At 40.5% G+C, this 20,173-nt stretch overlaps 1 protein-coding gene across 25 annotated transcripts in view; it reads right to left on the reverse strand.

Moving 5' to 3' along the window:
* LOC131106493 (protein unc-13 homolog B-like) overlaps positions 1-20,173 on the reverse strand; it is a 56,052-nt gene that overhangs the window by 21,168 nt on the left and 14,711 nt on the right. For 16 of the 25 annotated variants that reach the window (XM_058055750.1, XM_058055743.1, XM_058055735.1 and 13 more), the window contains exons 6-12: positions 19,334-19,407; positions 19,161-19,218; positions 18,759-18,788; positions 17,980-18,190; positions 7,307-17,005; positions 5,597-5,872; positions 5,414-5,504 (exon numbers count right to left, since the gene is read on the reverse strand). In XM_058055750.1, coding sequence (XP_057911733.1) covers positions 5,414-5,504; positions 5,597-5,872; positions 7,307-17,005; positions 17,980-18,190; positions 18,759-18,788; positions 19,161-19,218; positions 19,334-19,407 — 10,439 coding nt within the window. The other 9 variants (XM_058055818.1, XM_058055809.1, XM_058055786.1 and 6 more) reach the window with 5 other exon arrangements.

Raw genomic sequence — 20,173 nt, forward strand, 5'->3', positions numbered from 1 at the left:
GATGGATCAATGAATTTGACCGATTTTTCAAGGCACACCGAATATTGTTTTTGTATTTAATTGTACAATTTTCACGTTTGCAACTGAACTGTGTGCACACACGCAAACATGCATTAAAATTTCCCTTCAATGCATAACCTCCTTCGTGCAACACGCCTAGATACTTTTTCACTATCTGGTTGCTGCGGAGTAAGTATTTCACTGGGAAAGATGCAGGATCAGCTCTTTTAAAATGCACTTCTGCCACCTTGTGGCCGTTTTTTTGGCTTAAAACTGCACAAATGTGCTCTCTTCTATTGTATAGTTGCATCATCCTCTCTGTAAAATGTGTTTTATGTTAATACTTTTGGGTGTCTGGAACGGATTTACTGGATTTATATTATTTCTTGTCGGATCTTTTAGAACCTTGTGGAACAGATTAATGATGAAAACCGAGATTCCACTGTATACATATTTTCTGTAATTATGGTAATATGCAAATTACCTTGAATATACTTTTCCTGAGACCGAGACCCTTGAGACCCTTGAGACCCATAAGACCCCAGAGAACCTTGAGTAGACTGGGACAATCTGTAATGAGTTTGTCTCTTTTCCTTCAGAATGCGCTGGAAATTAGCGATACGTGCTTTGTGATTTGCATCAATGGGCTTTCCTGTCTCCTCAGCAATGCTGTTTTCATCCGTAGAATTCAAACACACTTCATCTGAACTGGGTAATGGATCCAAAAGACTCTCAACCTGCATGGATGGGCAATGAGGTGATTGAACTTCAAGGCCAGACATGTCTATATCAGTCTCACATTCTTCTTTGTTTTGTAAAATATCTCCATTGTGAACCAGAGTTGGGGTAGATGGAGAGGGATGAGGCTCTTGGGGAAATGCTTGAGCTGAACGTGATAGTTTCTCATTTGTCTCTCCATAATCCACACAGGTTGAGGCCACACTGCTCTCCTTTGTTGGGACAAACTGAGTGTGACTGTCAGTCAGACTAACTTCTCCATCTGTATAATCCATAGTCCTCAGCCCCTCTGTGGCTTCATCTGTGTGTCTATTGAGGGATAGAGATGCTTCAGAGATACTATCATCTTCCAGATCATCAGGGTTGGCTCCTTCAAACTTTCTCAAAGCCCCCTTTAAAGCTGACCTGAAACTGAGCACAGCCTTGCTAAAGGTTGTAACATCAAAACCTACAGTGGGGGACTTGTCTGTGCTCTCAGAATCTATTTCTGAAGAATTTTGTGATTCTTCTGCTTCATCTCTTGAAATACTGTGATCAGTCCAATCCCTGTCCAAACTCGCAGCAGATCCCAGTTCGAGTGTATCACCAGATGATGGACAATCCTCACACAATGACTGAGTCTCTAAGTAGCCATCATCACAGTCTGTCAACAGTACAGTGGAGCAACTTCCGCTCATGGAGGACCCCTGGTCCTCTGCATTTGCACAAGTATTCACAGTTTGGTAACCTGAACTCCGTGAGTAGGGATAATTAACAGAACAGACACATGCCAAATGTTTGCCATCATTTTGCGATCCTTTGTCCCTGTCCACCAAAGCAGGAGAACACGAAGGAGAATTGTAATGAATTCCGAAAAGTAATGAGAGGTGTTCAGAACTGGTGTGTGAAGAATGACCTGGTGTACTGCTTTGTGTTTCCTCTGTGGCACAACAGTCCCACATATGAAGTTCTTCTCCACTGTTTGCACAGGAGGAGATGTCCTCCTCGCTACAATCTCCTGCTCCACACATAATGAACTGCTGATATTCCGTAGGCCATTTGTCATTAACTGGGTCAACAGAGAGAAATTCTGTATCCGGGCAGTGATGGGATGACAAAAAGGTGTTATTTTCGTTAACCCGTCTTTGATGAAGTCCTTGTTCTTGTTTTGCAGAACAAAGAATTTGCATAATTGAGCTCTGCAATGCATTCTCTTTCTTTGTTTGATCATTTGATTGGAAGCTGATGTGACTTAGAGTCCTTTGATGGGTTGTTCTGTGGGACAGTATACCTCCAGAAATATGTCCACATTCCTTCCAATCTGTCAGTGTAGTTCTATCTCCCTTTAGAGGCGACGTTATAGCATTCTGCCTTCCCAGGCTTCCTCGCCTGATACTGCCAGTTTGAGAAACTGGACCAGGAATAGGTGGGGCTGAAGCGCCAGAGTATAGCTCTTCAATTTCACTTAGCACTGCATCAACACAACAGGACACTTCATCCACTGAACCTCGCACAGACGTTAGATACTGCCTTAGGTCTGATATTTCCTCTTGGATCTTGTTTATGCCTTTCAGTTCTTTCAGTATATGATCAACTACATTACTGGAGCACTCATCCTCATCTTCTTTATTGTCTTCATTATTGATCCTTTTAATTAGCTGTGGTATATTATCAGTCACGGCTTCAATCCCAGACGCATAATCAGTGACGGTGTTTTTTCTTGATTGTATAAGAGCAACTTTCGTACAGACAGCATCACTGTCAAGATGGCACTCAAGTCTGTCCTTTCCTTCTGCGTTGTCCTGGTTTAGCCCCCATTTGGGACTCATGGAGGGAAGTGGAGGTACTTGCTCATCTTGTCCACTGAGGTGTCCTTTGGCGAACATCTCAATGAAGTAACACTCTTGATTAGCTTTTTCCACTTGAGCAAACAATGCTGTAGTACCTCCTGCAACACATCCTCAGCTTGGTGTAAGCAATCATCTTAAACCAATAACTGTACCTGGCAACGACCAACAAAAGAGAATTGTATAAACATTACTTAATCCCAAAATAGTGAAATCACAAAGTACAAGTTTAGACTTTGTTTACTGTAGGTAAAAGAAATATCACGACTGAAACAAAAACACACATGCTGACAAACCAAAAATGGCATAGGCTAAATAGCATTTAATCCTTTTGGAATACATTACAATAACAATCTACTTAGTTATCTGTAATTAATTTGGCCATCATATGACAATTTTCTGACCACCGATATTTTGGTCTATTTTCTATTTCACTATTCATACGTTGACTTGCCTGCAGTGTACAGGAACTATGCATCATGGTTGCAACTGGAATGCAGCTGGTTTGATCTCTCTAATTACAATGCTTTTGGAACACAGCAATTACTGTAGATCACCGGCAGGTCGAATCGCTGTTGCTGTTGTCACGCCATTCTTTTTCTACTATACCAGCTGCTCCGCCTGATTGTTATGCCACAGTAGATACCACAGTAGATACCACAGGAACATTAATTATTATGAAAAGTCTGAATTTATGCATTGAAATGACATAATTCGTGAGAATAAACTGGGAACTTGTATTGTAATTCATTGAACAACTATTTTCTGTATGTTGTTTGTCTAAACTGACTGAGTGCTGGTCATTGGTTTGTCTCTGATCACCAAAAAGTCAAAACTTTTATTACACAATATAATTCATTATAGATTATAAAGCATGTTTAATCAGTACTTAATGCAACTGCAAAAACTATTCACATACAAGAATAGATCCAAATTTCTTACCTTCATTAAAAAGAACAACCTGTCGATATCTGGGAAGATGAGTTTAATCCATGTAAATGCCTCCACGGGCGTCTATTGACTTCGGTGTTCTTCCCGAGTTAAGGCATCGTTTTAAACTTGCAGAGGAGGATGGAATTTTGTCATTTGCAGTCAGAGAGTGGGAGACCAAACACGGCAGTTTACACATGATAATGTGGCTATCTCCACTTCTCTCCCGCCCTTTTGCATGCTGGCTGCTTTCTCACTCCCCTCTGGCAGCGTAATTTACCACAAAGATGATTTGAGGCTTTTCCCTCTGTGTATGCTTATGCCACATTTTTATTGTCAATGATTCTGTGCTTTTATAGCCAATATTGTATTGACCATCTATTTACAATGTCGTACAAAACCTGAGTACACCCCCAACATTTCAGCAACCCCTTTTTCTCAAGTTTCAATATTGATATGACACCTTATATAGTAGTCAGTGTACAGCTTGTACATAAGTATGTATTTACTATCCTGCAACTTGGACATGGAATTCACCACAGCGTTGTTGCTGGAATCCTCTTCCACTACTTCATGATAAGATCACAGAATTGGATGTTAGACACCTTGTGTGCCTTCATTTCCACTGGAGACATACTTGTCCACTCCATCGCCATCTTCCTCTCCGAGGTGTACTTGGGATTATTATCATGTTAGATTAGTGTCCAATGGTCCAGTTTCGGACAGGTGTGTGTGTGTGTGTGTGTGAGACGCTGTGCTTCATACTGTCATAGTACAGAGTGAAAGTCATATTTCCCTCAATAAACTGCAGCTACCCGGTGCAGAGCCTATGACACTGCTAACATCTTGCTTGAGTAAGACACAATTAACTTGGTACTCACCTGTGTTGCCAGCGAGTTAGACAATAAGGACGTATATTGAGCCATTTTCAGTAGATAGTAATTCCATACTGCTATACAAGGTGCACACTGACTACTTGGAGTGACATGATTCACTCAGCTCACAAGACGAGATGATACAAAACACTGGGTTCACAATATTTTAACATCACCTTTAAGGAAACTACAATGACTAATAATGACGGCAGTTGTAGCTGCTACTACTGATCATTTAAGTTGATGTGTAGTTATGTAAAACACATGTAAAAAAAGATTGCATTAAAAAAAACCTTTATGCTAAAACAAGCAATTGTGTTTTGATCTGAAAAATCTTGCTTTGAACTTTGATCAAATTGAGACTTTCTACAATTTCCGCTTGGACATTAACACAGTGGAAGGTGTTCAACTCCGCTAGAAAAAGAGCCTTGCTGGGAATGGTGAGTTGGGTAGAATTGCAAGGTTTATAGTGTCTCTTGAGTAAATATAATAAAATAGTTGCTGAAATGTGAGTGGTGTACCAACTTTTGTGAGAAGGGGGAAAACAAGTCAGTCATTCTGCCAATTTAGCTGTAAACTCAGGTTGAAGACGGATACAATTAGAATAAAAAAATCTCAGAGTAAAGCTCAGAGTAAAGGATAATGTTAAACTGCAAGTGATTGTTTCCTAGTACATCCTATTTAAATGAGCATTTATTTTTTAAATCACTATTAATTTTTTTTTTAAATCACTATTTATAGACTAAGGCTCCTGTCTACATCATTTAAGTACATTTGTTTGGAAAAGCAAAAGCGGTGCGTCCATACTGAGGTACAACACTGCCAGCTTCCCATGGGCATGGCCTACTAACATGGCCTAGGCTTGTCACTCAGACATGGCAGAGAGACAACAACCCAAAATGAACATCAGAATGGGTAAACTCAACCAGTGTATAAGACTCCAAATGTGCCGTGTCTGCGTGTATGCATGCGTGTAATCTATATAAAGTGTATATGATGGGGAAAGAAGGAACCATTAGAAACATAAGAAAAAACATTGCATACCTCCCGTAGCTGAACCCTGACTTTATTGATGGCCTTCAGCCAACGGACTCTGGAGGGAGAAAAGGGTAAAGGTGGCCCCTCATCGTGGAACCTGGGTCACAGAAATATATAAGAACACATTAGACAAATTGCAATGGAATGTATTCATAAAAAAAAATAAGCTCAATGATGAAAAAATTGTACCTTTGGAGTTTAGAAAACCCTTTCTCCGTTGGAGTGTCATTTTTCAAGCCTCGTTGTGCTTCCAAGGACAGCCTAGGTGTATCCTTCCCTCCAATAACAGACTGTACGTTTGTAGTCAGAGGTTCATTTTTGGAGGGATAAAAGCCAGTGCTGTGGTAGGAGTGGACAGACTCCTCCAGTTCTGAGCCGCCAGTGCTCTCGTGACCAGTCTCACTGAGCTGGGAGCTGGTCTGACTCAGGTTTCCTGATGACCCAAAACGACTACTTTCTGCTGGACTACATTGGTAAGAGAGAAAATATTCAATGTCAGATTTTGTTTTTTTGTTTCATTTCAGCTACACCAATAACAATTGCTATGTTTTTTTGGAATATTATATATCTTTTTAGCTTGGTTAGATAAGTGGGGATTGTCTTGTTCAGTATGATTAAACATATTTGACATTTCTCAGTTTCGTTTGAAAAGGCTGAAACAAAAGTTGTAAGCCCCACTGATCTACTATTATTTGAGATCGTATTTTATAAAGCTCTAGTTTGTTAAATTAGTAACCTTTCTACATAAACAACAAATGTGTATACACAGCACATAATGACCTAAAAAGATACCAAACCTTGAAGGGCGATTGTGGCATGTTGAAAAATATTGACATATGACAATTTCAAATCTGTTAGCATGTGCATAATTTACTGCAAATGCATCTACTTTTAAGTATTGTAATAGGCTATACAGTTTTGTTAAGTCTATAAATGTTTTAAACTGCAACCTATAGCAATAAAGGGTATATCCCTGACCACAGTTACAATGCATATTTCATTGCTTTTGACTTGCCCTTTGGGCATCTGCCATTGTTTGTTTATAATGTTGCACCAATGTCATAAAGGTGTGACATCCCGAATAATAAATATTTTAGATCCATCAGTCAATCAATGAGGAAATATGGATGGAAACTAAGCACAGATATTTCTTTGACTTCATTGTGGAACTGTAATATGCAATTAATTATAGCAGAATTTAAATGTAGACAATGAAATATGCAAAGGTGCTATTAATGCATAAGTTAAACACATACTCCCATTTCAGAACCAGAATTCCATGCTCAAACACATATTAGATCAAGTACTTGTATTTGTACTATTACTTGAAAAGCTCAGCAATTATTAATTTTGAGCATGACTGACACTTTCGGTTCATCTAATTAGCATTTTTAAGCAGTATATGCCATTGTTGAAACATTAGTATATACTATGGGCAGCACTTGTGCCTCATAGCAATGATGTTGTAGGTTGGGATCTGTTTTGACCTCAGTGTGGTGTTTGCATGGTCTGCCGTCTTTGTGTGGGTTCACTCCGGGTTTTCAGGTTGGGTCTATAAATGATGCACACACTCTAAAGTGGTGTGAACTTGAGAATATTGAATGCCTGTTTTCCTGGTGACACTTAACAGTGCCATGTATAGTGGTGTATTACAAATAATTTACTGAACATATATATACTGCTTATGAATACTAATTATAGTAAAATGTGTGTGACCGTGGAATCCCGTTTTGCAATGGTATGAATGGATGCTACAATTTAATTTAAATTAAACTGATGTTAGTTTAATTTAAATTATAAATGGGTTGAGGGTTACAAAGTTGAGACATAGAGAAATCTTTTTTTAATGTAACTGCATCATAAATGGTAAAGGATGCCATTTATAATGCTTTTACTAGCCTTTTTGTATTCAAAAGATTCCTCTTAGACTGGTTGTCCAGCGGCAATCCATTGGTTGTACCTGCAGAGGGGTTTGTTTCTACAAGTGTTTCGGTATCTTTTACGGTCAAGGATGTTGAGGAATCTACTTCAGGGGTGGAAATGCATATCTGGATGTTGGCTACATCATCTGTGGAACCTACCAATTGAGCTTTGGGGGCATCAGATGTGGAAACATTTTGTACTTCACTTGTTTCACCACTTGTTGGCTTGTTATTGAGTTTTGGTTGAGACGTTACAACTGGGGCACCATCTTGTTTTGGTGGCTCTGTCTGCCAAGGAAATCCTATCTTTGTCCCAAATAATGACGTAGTTGTTCTTTCCTCTTGAAATAGTCCTCCAGATAGTGTTTTTAGTCCTGAAAAAAGAGAGCTACCTGCTTCCGTTTGGGGAACTGATGAAATAACAGATGGCACTGTTGGTGAAAAAAGAGATCCAAGAGATTTTCCTGCTTCACTCTGTGGGGATATGAAACCAAACAAAGACTTTGCTTGAGATGGCTCTTTTGGCAACTGATCAGATGGATGGGTTGTATTTAAATCAGTTCGGACATTAAGTTGAGAAGATTTGTCATCACTTCTAGGCGCTTCCTCAATGACAACAGGTTTCTCAACAGTCACTTCTTGCTCAGCAGTTGACATTTCTTTTTTGGTGCCATCTATTTGATACGTAGGGTCCGATGCACTTGTGATCGCCGTGGCGTCTACACAAGAAGCCTCAGATGACACAACAGCCGTGCTGTGAGTGTGATACTCTTCGCTGGACGCCAACAGTTTATTTGAATCTTTCTGAATACCACATGGTGTCACATTTTCATGCGTAACTTGTGGATGTGAAGTAGTACTAGTTTTTGACTTTGGTTCACATGGCAATTGTTCAGATGGCTTAGGTGGCTGCCCCATTCCCTTAAATATAGCCCCACCAATACCGCCGAGTACAGATGTTCCAGTTTGTGATCCTGCAGTCTGAGCAGTGACTCCTCCAAACATTCCTCCAAGTAAAGAACTGCCAGGTTGTGCTGCTGCAGCAGATCCTCCAAATAGCCCACCCAGTAATGGCCCACCAGTCTTGGGAACATCTGGCTTTACAGTGCTTCGTCCTCCAAACATTCCACCTAAAATTGACACTCCAGGAGCAGGCGCAGCACAAGGAGTTTCAGACTGGGAATCACCTGAATGGCAAGGTGTTGGCTGAGTGTTAGAACCTCCAAAAATACTGCCCAGTATTGAGCTTCCTGGTTGGCTAGTAGCAGCTTGGGGTGCCAATCCTCCCAGTCCAAAAAGTGAACTTCGCTGTTGAGGTTGAGTACTTTGATCCAAAGATGCTGTTGGCTTAAAAAGGGAGGACATAAAGCCTGTAACTGTATCTGTTGTTTCATGACCAAAGGATTTTTCTGCCTCTTGTGTCTTATGCTGTGCCTCTACTACAGGTGTTGGCGGTGTTTCCTTTTCATTGCTAGGTGGTGTTTTATCTTGAGTAGACTGATCTCCTACAATATTTGCCCCTGCAAAAGTACATGTTTCTGATTCAGTGTCATTATCTGCTCGAACTGATTTGTTGGTCTTATTGTAATCTTCATCTTTGTTACCATGTGCTTGAAATAGGTTTTCTTCAGGACACTGACTTGTACTGTTGGGTTGACCTAATGTTTCTGGCTGTTCTTGGTGTTTAGGGACAATGTCAATCGCAGATGATTCTTGACCAATAGAAGCTGCAACTGTGATACTGTCATTAAGTGGTTCACATGTAGTAGTTACACTTGAAGTAGGTTCAGAAAAAGAAGTGTTTTTCTCGCCATCATTTAAATTTGATGAAGGTGTTGGAGTGGACGTTGCAGGTGAAACTGATTCTTTGACCGATGAAGCCAAACTTGGACCAGATGACTCAACTGGGACAGAGGCTTTGGCCAGATTGTCACCCTTCTGTGCATTAGCTGATCTCCCCAAAATACCTCCCAATATAGAGTTACTATTTTGAGGTACTGGCGTTTGAGTGGTAGCCCCACCAAATAATCCACCCAACGTGCCAATAGCCTGTGGTGCTGAGGAAGCTGCAGGTGTGCCGAAAATGCCACCTAAAATTGACCCTCCAGTATGAGACCCTGCTGCTTGAGGAGCAGATCCACTAAATAATCCTCCAAGTAAGGATGTCCCTGTTTGAGTTGCTGTTGGAGGAACAGAGCCTCCGGCAGTTTGAGGCGTAGACTGCGGACTTGGAGAGCCAAATAAACCACCTAGTAATGATCCTCCAGTTTGAGACGTAGCTGTTTGGGGTGAAGAACCTCCAAACATGGTCCCTAATATAGAACTTCCAGACTGAGAACTAGGCTGAGGGGAAGCGGTTCCAAACACAGAAAATATACTTTTAGCTTGTGTATCCTTGGGCCCCGATGAACCAGATGTATTCTCTGTTGGTGATGGGTCTTTTTGGCTTACACTGGGCTCTGTACTAGGCCCGGAAAATAATGAAAGTAAGCCTTTTGCTGGACTGTCTGAAATGAATTCTGTTTTTGAAGATGTCTGGCCAGTAGCTGATGGTTCTTTAATGGAAGGGGTATCTACAGCTGCACTATTAGTGCTTGTTTTCACAGGCACAGCTGTACAGTTAGAATTGGGTTCTGTGGATGAAATGTCCTTGCATGTAACTACAGAACCCACATCAGTGCCAATATTCAGAGTATTAGCAGGAAATGTACTCACATGGCTTTCTTTTGAGTTAGTATTATTATTATTAATACATTCTGGTACCGAGCTGTGAGAAAATGATTGATTTTGGGAGGACTGTGGTGGCTCTTTGCTAGTGACATTAACAGTATGTGACAATTTAGTTGACGGCGTAGGTGCCCCAACATCTGGTACAATGGATGGTACAGGTTTAATGGGTTCTTTATGTGGTGCAGCTGTATTTCCTCCAGACCCTGGTGTTTGAGTGGCACTGGGGCTGCTAAATATGGATAACAATGTTCTTTTTGGACCATCAGTAGAGTTAGACAATCCACCCAAAATCCCCCCTAGAACAGAGGTGGGTTGCTGACTTTGTGATTGAGTCTGGTGTTTTGATTGTGGCTGAGCCCCTCCTTGTTGTTGAGATTGTGATTGTACTCTTTGTTGTGGAAAGGATGTTGCTGGTGGTTCAGTTTGAGGGGGACTAGGATCACTAAACTTTGATAACAGACCCTTGACTGGGCTTTCGGTTAAACTTGATGACCCTGAAAATATCCCTCCAAGAAGAGATCCTGCTTGGGCTTGAGACTGTTGAGTGTTTGTACCACCAAACATTGAGAAAAACCCTGTTGTCTGCTGGTCCTTTGGAAGACTATTTTCCTTTTGTGGTACTTCAGCTTTAGCCTTAGTTTCAGGGGGAGCGGGTTGAGGATGTGATTCTCCAAACATTGACAATAAATTTGTACGAGGCAATTCTTGATGTGGCATGGCATTTGGGGGATTTGCTTGGGAAGGTCCAGTTTTTGGTGCCGATTGCGAAAGACTTGCCCCACTTAACACTGATAGTATACTTTTGCTGAGTGACTCTTCTTGTGGAGCTGTAGCTGATGTGGTTGTTTGAGTTGAAGGTCCAGGCTGCGGAGCTGCTGTTGATCCTGTCAAAATTTCGCCAAATGAAAACCCGAATAGGCCACCAGAAGGTTTCGTCTTGTTTTCTTGTTTTAACTGTTCGGCATGTGATGCAGTTTGTGATTTGGTTCCGTCAGCACCCCTGGCAGAAGTGGAATATAATTCTTCAGATTTTGGGGGGTGGTGCCCTTGTCCTGGCTCAGGTGCACCACTCTGGTTCATTGTTTGTTGTCTTTGTATACCCTTAGGTCGAGCTGCTGCAGATCGAAGTGTGTCCTGTCTCTGTGGTGTAGATGGCTCGATATTAAATAAGCTGCTAATGGACCCAAATATGTTTGATGCCCCTGTAGTCTCTTTATCTGTAGAAGCACTTGATGGTATGGCAGAGCTATTTCCAGTCTTGATATGTTGATTGGGAGATGTCTGTGAACATTTCTGTAACTCTTGCTTGGGTTCCTCAATTCCCACCGCAGATTTAAGGAAGTTCATTAACCCAGGGTGTGATTGCTCAGATGTTTTTTCTACCGTTATATTCCCTGGCTTATTAGCTGCAAATTGGTGAGGAGGACCATCTCTTACTAGAGATTCGTCTTTCAATGGCACTGTAACAGTGATCTCTGTTGTGGTCTGTCGCGACAATCTAGGTTTCTGTGAAATGGAATGTGATTGTGTTGAGGGATGGCTCACTTGAGTTATCGTTGGTAATGTCGGCAAACTTCTTCCTTGTGTGGTGATTGGTCTTTGGATTTGATTAATTGAATTTTCTTTTGGCTTTACAGAGGTACTTTCTTCTTTGATGATCATTGACTTTACACTTTGTAAACTACATGATAACACATTTTTAGACTTTTTATCTGCAGCATTATCTGGTTCTTTTTGATGAGATGAAGATATGCTAGTTCTGATGGATTCCACTGTTGTGGTTCGTCCCACAAAAGATGACATCAAGGAAGAAATCTTCTTGACTTGTCGATTTGGTTGTTGTTCTCCCGGAGTCACTCTCTTTCTCCAATCCTCTTCTGATATATCATCCACATGTTTCACAATAACACCAGTAGATGAACGACGCTGCTGTCTTGGCTGGTAACAGTTGTGTAGTACCTGCTGATTCGTTCTCTGGGCATCAGTAGAATTCAATGAAACAGCAACCTTTTGTGCAAGAAAAGTCCTATTTTCCTGGCTGTTCCACTGAGGGCCGATATAGTTACTTCGAGAGGAAAGGTCAATAACATACATGCTGGGGTCTTCGGGTATGTGGCTCGGATCCATACGAACTTTGTTTAATGTATAAGATGTGAAATCTACACCTTGTTGCCCTGGTGAAATGAAAGAATTTTCAAACATTTGAGCAAACTGCTCAAGATTTAGGTTCATGATTTGATTTCCTTTTCTATAGGCAGCAGACAAATCTAATGGGGCATTGAGGAGCTGAGACTCATTGAGATCTTCCCCAGGCAACCAAAGAAGCTCATCTTCATTATAAAGTGGAATCTTAAAGCCACACACTAGAACCATTTCACTGGATAGCATAGCACTGGGAAAGCCATCAAATGTCTGTGCATTTCCCAACGAATTATCTTCAGGGGCACATACATAGACATATTCACCCGCTGAATCAGTGAGCAAGGCGTAAACATACTCATGATCAGTATAAACAAAGTAGCCACAGTCTCCATCTTCAGCTGGCCACCACATTCCTTGCTCCAACAGCAAAAGCCACTGCTGATACCATTCTGTGTCTTCAAGGTACATAGAGTCTTCCATGTCATAATTGACAACCGAGGGAAAATTCATATAGTTATTGAAATTACACTGACTTTGCTGGATTGTGCCATTATCTTTTCCATGCTGCCAATTCGCGGAATAAGACAAGCTTGGTGCATTCTCCTCGTAATAGCCTTCATGATAAGTAATTCCATTCAAGCTGTAAGTGCTGCTGTCATTACATACATTCCATGTTCCCTGTGTTGCCATGCACGGTTTAGTTTTAGTTGTCAAGTTCAAAATTCCCTGCTCACTGCATGAATACTGTAAGTTCCCCAGGTCTTCATGGCTATTCCAAAATGTTTTTCGGGGGTAAGAATCACCAGTGCCATCTGCATCAGACATATATGATTTAATTTGCTCATCATGACAAATAGCACCCTGCCATGTGGTAGAGGAAGTAAGTGGCTGGTTGATCACTGGAGAACCGTGGTCTGAAGGAAAAGCTTGCAAGGATGTTTTTTCATAACTTTGTACATATCCTGAATCCTGTCCGTGGATCTGAGAATCCAGGGATTCATCCTGAAACTGTTGCCATATAGTACTTCCACGGATCCACTGGTTTTCATCATAGGAGGGGCTTGAATGATAAGGGGAAACCTGACAAACATAAGGGTTTTGGCTTGTTGAGCCATACAATGATGGCATACTTCCACACATACCTGTATATGGCTCATTGGTCATTACCGAAGAGTTGGTAAGACTTTGGAAATTGGAATTAATATTTCCTGTACTATATGCCATTGAGCGTATTGGTAGAAAAGAGCTAGAGCAATATAATTGAGGCAAATTACCAGCACTGAATGATGAGTAAGTTGTATGATTCTGAAGAGATCGGGCAAAAGTAGACGATGTCCTTAAGTCGAGACTCTCGGTGTCAATCGACACAGGCGTACTTCTGAAATCATGCCTGCTTGGTCTTGGATTTAAATAATATGGTCTATTGGTTTGATTAACATCACTAGCAACACATTTTGTCAATCTAGGTGAGTTGATTTCTTCAGTACTTTGGCCTGGCTTTTCCAGAGGTCTGTGGGCAACAGATTCCACAGGAACATTTTTATTAACAAATCCAGAAAAAAACCCTTGTCGGGCAAGTGGTGATGTCCCCTTCTCTTTCTCTGTGTGGTTTTGTGAAGATTTCTGGGTACTATTAAAATGAGCCTGTGTTTGTAGTGTTGTATTATTTGGGAGTGCATATTTATCAACCCTTTGAGACAATAGTTCTGTTGACGTCTGACAGTTTGTGCCTTGGTTTTCAGATCTTGTTAACTTGTTAAACAAACCAGAGAGCACCCCAGACTGATTTGAGGTTTCTTTCTCTTTTGGATTAAACTGACTATTTTGTACTTTAATCAGTTGCTGTGTCTCATAGATTATTTTGGATTGTTGTGGAGTCATTGGTTTAGGAAAATCATTTGCTTGAGCATTTTCTTTTGAGTTAATTTGTGGTTGATTTTGTTCAGAACTTTTGTTTCTTTCTGAAGCTTGTTCATGGCTTGATGAGCTTGGGACAATTCTGTGATGTTCAGTTGATGAGGACTGTTGCGTGTTTATACTGTCTGCAGAGGCAAATTTAAAAAGACCAGAAATGAGACCACCTGGCTTGGATGGTGGTTGCTTGACTGGAACAGTTTGTTGCCGGGAAAACGCTACTTTATTTATATCCTGTTGGTCAAACTGATGCCTTGATGTTTGATTCCCGATGTCTGGTCCTGGTAGATGAGGACGAGACAAAACTGTCTGGTGTTGTTGGACACTGCTTTGCTGCTGACTCTGGTGAACTTCGCAGCTTGATGTATTCTCAGCTGATGCAAATTTAAGTAAACCAGATAATAACTTCCTTTGCTGTGGTTGCTGATTTTGCTCAGTTTCTTTAGAAATCTGGTGCCGAGAATGGTCCGTGTCAGGAATTTCCCCGTGACGTGGCTCCTCGGAAGGTTGTGAATTTTGTGCTTCATTTTCAGTTGATGAAAACCTCAGTATACTAGAGAGAAGGCCTCCTCTCTGTGAAGCTGTCAATTTGGACTGCGGTGGAACATGGGCAGTCATATCTGGGGATGGATTTCTTGTGGCTGGTTGATTGTTTAAAGGACCCTGCTGTGGCATATTGTCAGACAGCTCACCACTTGAACCCAATTTAAGAAATCCAGATAGGATCCCTACTTGTTTGGACTCAGTATACCCCACAGCTGCATTGTCAGTGGAGCTCCCTTTAAAAAATCCCGACAAAAACTTTTGAGGTTCCATTTGACCAGTTGCATTTTGATTTAATGCATGTTGTGAATGTGAGCTGGAAAGAACTTTGCTATTCTGAGATTGAGGATTGTTGATAGAATTTTGGTTTGAGCCAGAGGGTGCAGAGGTATTGTTGAATATGTTGGCGAACCATCCCTTTTCAGTGGTTTTCTGTTGTGTGGATGTGTTTTGTTTAAAGGCAGTGGAGGTTTCTGAAGTTGATCCGTGTTGTGATTGCTGTGGATTTTTTGTGTTTCCAGAGGAATGAACATCTTCAATGGATGCAAACTTCAAAAATCCAGAAAGCATCCCACCTTCTGTTTTTGGTTGTTGTTGAGTTGAGACATTTTCAGAGGATAGTGAAGGCGATTTAGGCTCAGTATTTACTAATGGTTTCTGAAGTCCTGGATCCTCAGCTGATCTAAATACCGGATATACTGCCAAAGGTGGAGCTCCCTGAGATGGTATGTGTGAAGGTGTTATCAGTGAGCTATATGACTTCTTTAAAGGACTACAAAAATAAGTGCTTCCAGAATCAGTTGCACCATTAGGTTGAGAAGTTAAAGACACGCTCTCTTTTGTTGTCTTTCCTACCATCCTCGGTTTACCTTGATGACAAGTACTCTGATCGAGCTGTGAATAATTTGGCTTTGTTTCCTCATTGTGTTCATCTGAGTTGATAATATCTTCAGAGGAAAACAGCTTTAAAGGATTGAATTTCCCCAATACAGAGTTTCCTTTAGCCTGAGGTTTGGCTCCAAACTCCAATGTGTGCGCCTTTGTACTTGAAGGTTTCATTGTACAAGCCTTTGTTTCATTTTGCCCTTTTATGTTGGCCTGGCAGGATGGTTGTGAAGGCCAAGTGAACACATTTTCAGGGCAGGTTTCCACTGGAGACACAATAGCTACAGGAGCAGAGCTATTGGATTTAGGAATAAATGACAAAAGTTTTGTTATCCCAGATTGTGACGGCTGTGCAGATGATGACTTTGTATTTGTGGCGGGCTGTTTGGGGTTTCCTCCAACTCTGTCAGTGAGATTACTGAATAAGGAGCTCATGGCATTTTTGACTCCTGAAATTCCAGCAGGAGCGTGTGATTGATTTTCCCCCTTAGGATCACTTGAAATATTCTGATCATCTCCAGCAGAATCTGTTCTGTTGCTTCCTTGAGATGATAGCCTTGATTTGCTTGATTTAGGAAGAGACCCATATTTGCTAATTTCCTCCTCTTTTTCAGCAAGGTATTCCGAAACCGTTTCAACTAAACATTGTAGCTCATCCATCGGGTCTACATATTCATCACTTGGTTCTTCTACAGGTGAAAGCATTGCTTCAGGTACCCATCCCACAGTTTTAGGTCGCCTGCACTTTTCCTGAAATCCCTGAGAATTGTCTATACGGCTCTCATGGGACAAAGAACTTCGATCTCTGATGTGTCTTGTAATTCCTCTGGGTATGTCTTCTGCTGGAAAATCAGCGTCATCGATAGCCTCATCTACTCCAAAAGAACAGCGATAGTTTCCAGAATACATTTCAGAATCATACTGTGATTGCATTCTTGCATCTTGTTCCTTTTTGTAAGCCACGTAATTTTCTAAAGTGGTATCTAGTTCATTTTTGGCCCACATTCTTGTCTTGTAGAGAAGACCATTTTTGTATGGCCCAGAACATGACACTCTTCGCACCTCCTCTTCCCGCATCTCTGCTACCTGCAGCATAAACATGTCCCCTCTTTTCTCACAAAGCACTCCAAGGTCTGAGGAAAAAGCATCTTCTCTCATTCTCTCCTTCTCTCGATTGAGAAACCCTCCTGGGTCCCTGATTTTTTTCTTTCTTCGGCGATCAATTGTGTCATAGCCCTCAGGATAGATTGCAGGGATGCAGCCACTTTGTTTAGTGTTTTGAAGGACTGAGATCTGTGATTGTTCAGGGTAAGGCTTTACCATTTGATTGGTATTTTCTTCTTCATCTAAAAAGTCACTCAGCTGAGGCTTTCCCCGCTTTTTGTATTTGCTTTCCCAATCGTCACAACCCATGCCAGAATCTACAGGTATAATTCTGACTCTTCTTTTATCATTTGGAGATCTAACAAAGTTTGAAGTGATTATATTTTAAGGATGAATTTATGGGGGAGGATGGGGAAAGAGACAAGAACAGAAAAGAAGCAAAACAAGAAACAAAGCAAGCGAACATAACATGTTTAACAGCTTGAAACATGGAATGTTAAGACATATCATGCAAAAGTGAAGACAGTATTATGTTCTTCAAGTGCACCCATGCTGTATTATAGTCAATATAACTTTATCAGTAACCTTTTCGGTAGAGATTTATTACATTGTGTCCATTGATGTAGCAGATTTTAAATCGATAACAATAAAACATGCTAAACCAAAAATGTTTTAAAAATATATACCGCATTTTCCAGAGTACAAGTCTTAAGTTTTTTATAACTTGTCTGGTCCTGCAACTTGTTATGTCAAATAATAAACAGTGTGGATTGACAAATATGGTATGGTACCACGTATAAATGACAATAAAAAATACCTGCACTGCTCCAGCACATTTTCTAGGTTCTTCAGTTTCTTTGGCTGAGTCGAGTAAGAGGCATTTGAGAGTCTACGTACAGTGACAATTCAACTCAAATAACTTTGGTTTTGTCCAGAGAATCATCTGCTTGGGTTCTGAACTAAACTTGCCCGTCAAAATACTTTTTTTCTTGTCCATTTCTGCTCAATATTTGTTCCCACTTGTGGCTCAACATGACATGCACATGTTGAGCTTGCATAAAAAGAAATAGTGGTGATTTTAGCTAACTCGTTATTATTGCATTAACGTAGACAGTCCTAGCTATAACATCAGGGCCAGATAACACAACACACTATACGGAAAAATTAACTCCCATATCGTACTAAAGAGACCGATGTGGTAATATACTTTATATTTTTTTATTACAATTGACTTTCAAATTAATCTTGATAAACATAAAGGGAGATAGATAAACATCTACACTTATAATATAGTAATATGAAGGTGTACACGTTTGAATGATGTAAGCGTACCTGCTTCTCTGGTCCCGGTACTCAAGGTCAAAACTGAGGATGGACTCTGCGCAGGAGTCTGGGTGGCGATTTGGCCGAGGCCCAATTGGATACTGGTGTACAGACGAGTTGGGTTGAGCCGTGGTATGGTAACGTGGAGGCAAACTACTACTAGTTTCACTGCGGTAGTCGCTGTCTCTGTCATCAACAGCACTGTCGTGGTCATCCAAAGCTGTAGGAGAAAATCAAAGTAGGAAAATCAACAGAACTTTTTTTTTCACTGAATATTCACAGAATAAACATGTTTCTTCAAATTGTGAGCATTTAGATACTGTAGCTAACAACTAGATTTATCTTAAAGCTAAGAATACACTCTAGAGATGGTTAAGCTTAATGTGCAAGTGCAGAGCAATGAGCCTGTAATGTACATATTATGTAAATGTTAATGTGTTGCTTGGCACATGTCAATGTAAGATTATATGCACATCTTAGTTTTGATTAACAACTGATGTTAACATTACCTTCAACTAAGTATTCACAAGCAGTAATCGCATACGAGTACAAGAACTGTCAGAATCTATTCAGCACAAGGTAGGAAAAAAATGGAAATAGCAAGGATGGGACATGTGGTATAAAGGTAATGAAGAAAGTAATGAGGGAAAGCAGTTGTAAAAGGAAAATACTGACAATTAAAAACATAATTTATGTTCAAGGACAACATTTTCTTGGTAAATATGGACAGTAATGCATGCAGAGGGCACTGAGGATTGGCAAGGGGATTCACTGTTGTTTTTACATACTGAGTGAGTCAGCCCATCCAAAATAGTTGCCTGGTGAAATGCAAATATAACACGTAAGAGGTAAAGTCAAAGAGGTAAGTAAAAACAAATGAGTGTCTCTGTATTGAAAAAAATAAATAAAATTGAACAATCGTGAATCTCATCAGTACCTCTTAAGAGTGAAAACATGCAGCCATAATGACATGTAAAGTACAGCTTTAACATTGACTTGATATCAAGTGGCACAATTAATGAACGTACATTTACATTTATAGTTTGACAAGTGATACAATTTGGTAAAAACATTACATAGGCAGTAAAACAGGCCCAAGGAAGTGAAGGAAAAGAAGACTGGTCCAAGACTGGTAAATAGAAAGTGAGAGAAGTGATGCCATCTAGAGGCTGAAAGGAAGAAGCACTCACAGCATTGGGACGCTGTGGGAGCCAACGGACGACTGTCAATGTCGTCTTGAAGAGGGTACTACACATTAGAGACAAAAACAGGAGGCACATTTGTGATAAATTAAAATATCTAAAAATACATTCAGCTGTTTTCCGATAGTGAATTTGGAATGTTTAATAAAAAATCCCTTCACCTCATCATGGATTCCCATGGAATTGATGCGTTCCAGCTTGTCTGTCCAGTATTGTGCCTCATTGTCTGGGATGTCTGGTGGAAACAGACACAAAAGAGGTAAGCCGATGTCATCCTGGACCTTTTTATTCCAGCATCATCGTCATAGTTATTTAAATTTTGCATGAGTAGCTGACGTGTGAGAAAAAAAAATGTCTGTCTGTGAAGGCCACAAGCTGCTAAGAGATCACGGATGTTAGGACTAGCAGCAAAATATGGCAATAGCACGCAAAATACATTTATTAGGACATAGAGCATACACTACACAGAAATGACCAATTTATTCTAATGGACAACAAAATTTAGAGAGAAATGTAGAGTAAATGCAAAATACTGACAGTAATGTAAATTTCTCTCATCACCAGATAATTCTCCTGTCTCTCTTTTTAGAAGGACGTGTCCTGTTCAGAAAACAGGTGCTCTTAAAAAGCCACACAGACAAAGGCCAGGCTTTCAAAGACACACCAGTGCACCGCTCTAATGAATCTCTGTTGGCACACAGAGCCTGTGTAGCCTCCTGCTAACTTAAAAGCTCTCCTCTCTGTCACTACATAGACCTGCTGTTACAACTTTGATGCATTCTGAGTTTCAGCCCAACAAGCAGGGTTGGCCAACGAGACAGCTCTATAAAGATAAGTGACTAGGGGGACCTTCTTACCTTTAAATTATAGTGTAGTGAAGTGGACACTGTACAAAAATCTGTTCCCAATCCAAACACAATCAGCCCACTGATGATTTTGAATGAAATTGCTTCCACATGAAAACATATTCTGATCATGTCAAGCGAGGGATGCTTTGATTA

The sequence above is a fragment of the Doryrhamphus excisus genome, chromosome 2 (assembly GCF_030265055.1).
Source record: "Doryrhamphus excisus isolate RoL2022-K1 chromosome 2, RoL_Dexc_1.0, whole genome shotgun sequence".
NCBI lineage: Eukaryota > Metazoa > Chordata > Actinopteri > Syngnathiformes > Syngnathidae > Doryrhamphus > Doryrhamphus excisus.